The following is a 3,604-nucleotide window of genomic DNA, read 5'->3' as shown; positions in this document are numbered from 1 at the left end:
AAAAAAAAAAAAAAAAAAAAAAAAAGAAAAAAGAATAACCCAAAAAGCCAGAGAGACTTGTATAGAGGTGGGTCTTTGATAATTATCAAAAATTAATTTTTCATTAATTTGAAGCATAACCAAAAGATATGGGGGTAAAGGACAGAATAGTAGATATAAGGATGTCAACGAAAAGAAATGATCGGAATAACTAATGTAGAATTTTCCCTTCTTTTTTTTTTCCTATCTGTCTTTTGTATAGGATTTATTTTTATTTCAAACCCATTCCTCCCAGGGTACCAGTGGCACTGGGTAAAGCAGTGCCTAAAGTTATACTCCCAGAAACCTAATGTGTGTAACCTGGACAAACACATGACTAAAGAAGAGACCCAGGATCTGTGGGAACAGAGCAAAGAGTTCCTGAGGTAAGTCTCATCAGTCAGAATAAAGTGTTAATACTCAGCTCAGATCACAACAGATCTTTGTATAAACTGTTGTATAACAATATAGTGAAAATGATTGTCCTGTTTTTCTTCCCTTGCTTCCATGCAAATACAACACAGTTGTTTTCCTTCCCTGACAACTTTTGGACAGATGTTTTGACATTTATATTAAATTGAGATCATTTTACAGATTTACTTACCATAGCTTAGATACTGAGTTCATCCATATTAATCATTAGATGATCCATTTTTATTCATCATCAACCCTTTTTTCCTACTTAAAATGTGTTCCTTTGAACAGTTGTATGTTAGGATAAATATCATTGACAACTCTTTATCCCTACTTTCCTAGATGGAGTCAATGCTGGTAGCTGTTTTATGAAAGGCCAGTTGTTCCTTATGGGAGAGGAACTAGTATTTGTACCTTCATTCTATTTCAGTAATCATTCATTCATTCATTCCACAAATATTTATTGGAAGTCATTTGTGTACCAGGTATGATACTAGACATTGGATACACAAAACTTAATAGGATACTCTTCCTGTACTCAAAGGTGAATAGTCTGTAGCAGGAATTCATTGTCTATAGGAATGATTATAATAGACTCAGAAACTGTTATAATGGAGGCCAGAGGAGGAAATAATTAATTCTTCTAGGCAGAGCAGAGGTATCAAAGAAGAACAAGTGATTTTTATTTTTAATTGAGCCTATTAATCCTCTTTCTTCTTCTGTTCATTTGAACTGATCTTCAAAAATGATTAAGGGTTTGGTAGTCATAAAAGTAAAAGGGCTGGCTAAAAGATACATACAGCTCAGTGGTAGAGCATTTGCCTCTTATACATAAGGCCCTGGGTTTGTTCCCTCTACTGCAAGAAGAAGAAGAAGAAGAAGAAGAAAAAGGTTATTCCAGGTAGAGAAAGCAGCCTGAGCAGAAATGTAATATTTAAGACAAAGTAAATTGGTCTGTGAGATTGGAACACAAGGGGTGGGTGTTCATATGTTTATGCAACAGATACCCTAAGTTTCTGCTGTGTGCCAGACAGTGTTTGAGAGTAAGAGTTCAAAGACAGATAAGAAACAGTTCCTGTCTTCCAGAAACTCACAGTTTAATCAAGGAGAGAGACATATAAACAAGTAATTAAGTAATTTGGTGGGTCTAGGTTGAGTTAATAAAATGTGAATAGTTACTTACATGGCTAGATTGGGGTAGGTTTTGGAAAATGCTTCCTGGAAATCATGGGTAAGAGGGGAGAAACCTGAATTGAGAAAGGTAGATTACAGCGTGTAGAGTCTAGTGATAGAGAGCACCAGTTCTGGAATCATTTTCTGTGTTCAAATTCCAGCTCTGCTACTTAACTGTATAAACTTGAGCAAGTTTATTTTCTCTTTTTTTATTTTTTTAAACCTTCACAGCCCTGGGAATTGAATCCAGGTATTCTATCACTGACCTGCATCACAGTATTCTTACTTTTGAGACACAGTATTCCAAGTTCCAACACTGTTCACAAGTTTACAGTCCTCTTTTCTCAGCCTCCTAGTTGGATTGTAGGTGTATGCTACCACACCTGCTTGAGCACGCTTCTTAACCTTCCTTTGTCTCCTAACAGTCCTTTCATTATTAATTAGTGTGGGGTTAAAACAAGATAATAGAAATCCTTAGAAAGATTCCCGTTAAGACCATGGTACCAACTTTGTGTCCTCTTTGGTCTTAAGTGGCCCTAAGGGTAGTTTTCAGAAACTGTCATGCTGATTCTAACAAGGATAATAGAAGATTTTCTTAAGTTGAGTGGGGAAAGAAGAACCAAAATGTAGTGATTTTTCTTTAAAGATTGTTGGTGTGTAGGTTGTAATACTATCAGGAGCAATGAGGAAAACCCTGTCATCAGCTGTTAATACCTTCTTTAGAACTGAGACAAAGTAAGATAAGATCATGACTGAGTGAAATTAGCAAGAGAGAACTTAATGTTATTAAATCAGTCTATGTTTTCAAGTAATTTCCTTTTTTCCCTTCTGAAATATGACTTCAGAAATCCCAACTGTCTTCTAAGATAGCTCAGGTGAATCTCTATAATAAATCATCCTGTAGACAATGGTGGAATACGATGTTTTTTGTCTGATAAATTAGCAAGAATTTTAAAAATGTGATGTTCATATCTTAAGTTGCCAAGGGTTGAAAGAAATTGATGTGCTCAGACATTGTACTAGGAGCACTGAAAATCGATCAGGTACCTAGTTCCCAATCTATCACTTTGTGATGTGTGTTTCAGTTTTCTTGTGTGAGAAGTAAAGGTATTAGACAGGAAAAGCCATTCAAAATGGTTGAATCATGTTCAAAGTCCTATGAACAATACACTAAGTTCTCCCCACTTTTCCAGAGTCTGTCAGAGATGGAGAGGATTTGTTGCTCCAAAATTCTCTTGAAGGTTCTGATTACCTGGTAATATCCTCCCACAGTGAGAACCAGGAACAAGAGCATTTCTCAGGATCCTTTCACTTTGAACTTTAGAATTCTGCAGTCATTTTAAATAGGATATGAAGAAGAAATACTTGAACTCAGAAGCAAAAACAAGACTTCATAAAATTAGGGAATTTCAATTCTATTTTGTTCAAAGTGAGTAGTATCGATATTGAGCCTTGTACAAGAAGCAGAAGACCAGATTAATCAAATATAGCATATCCCAGTAGTAGAATGCAATCATTAAAAAACTGTAAATTCAGCTCACTCACAAATATGGTGAGCCTTAAGAGTCAGTATACATTTAAGTATTTCTCTCCATCTCTCTCCCAACCACTTTAATCTAAGCCACCATTACATCTTACCTGCAGAATACCATAGTAGTCCTGAACCATCCGTTGAAGTCTGCTCTTGACCCTCTGCTTAGAGGATAGAAATCACATCATTTTTCTTACAGCTTCCTAGCGACTGTTTAAATCTCATGCAAATTACCCCGAATTAGCACAGACATCGTAAGTTAAGGGCACATCTCCAACAAGGCTACTACCTTCACTTCAGACACCAGCCACAAGTTTGGAAGGTTTCCAAGCTATCCTCCCTTAAGACCAATGCTTACAGATTCAGGGGAGTCCCATGATTCACTCAGGTCCAAAAATTAATTATAACTCAAATAAGCACTATACTTATTTTTTTTCTTTTTCTTTTCTTTTCTTTTTTTTTTTTTTT

The 3,604-nt window shown here is 35.8% G+C and overlaps 1 protein-coding gene across 1 annotated transcript in view; it reads left to right on the top strand.

Moving 5' to 3' along the window:
- Nucleotides 1-3,604, top strand: part of Alkbh1 (alkB homolog 1, histone H2A dioxygenase) — a 26,179-nt gene that overhangs the window by 10,057 nt on the left and 12,518 nt on the right. Inside the window, exon 3 of the mRNA XM_015494412.2 lies at nt 242-404. Coding sequence (XP_015349898.1) covers nt 242-404 — 163 coding nt within the window. The remainder of the gene's footprint in view (nt 1-241; nt 405-3,604) is intronic.

The sequence above is a fragment of the Marmota marmota genome, unplaced genomic scaffold (assembly GCF_001458135.2).
Source record: "Marmota marmota marmota unplaced genomic scaffold, marMar, whole genome shotgun sequence".
NCBI classification, from domain to species: domain Eukaryota; kingdom Metazoa; phylum Chordata; class Mammalia; order Rodentia; family Sciuridae; genus Marmota; species Marmota marmota.
This window is presented reverse-complemented; position numbering and strand designations above follow the sequence as displayed.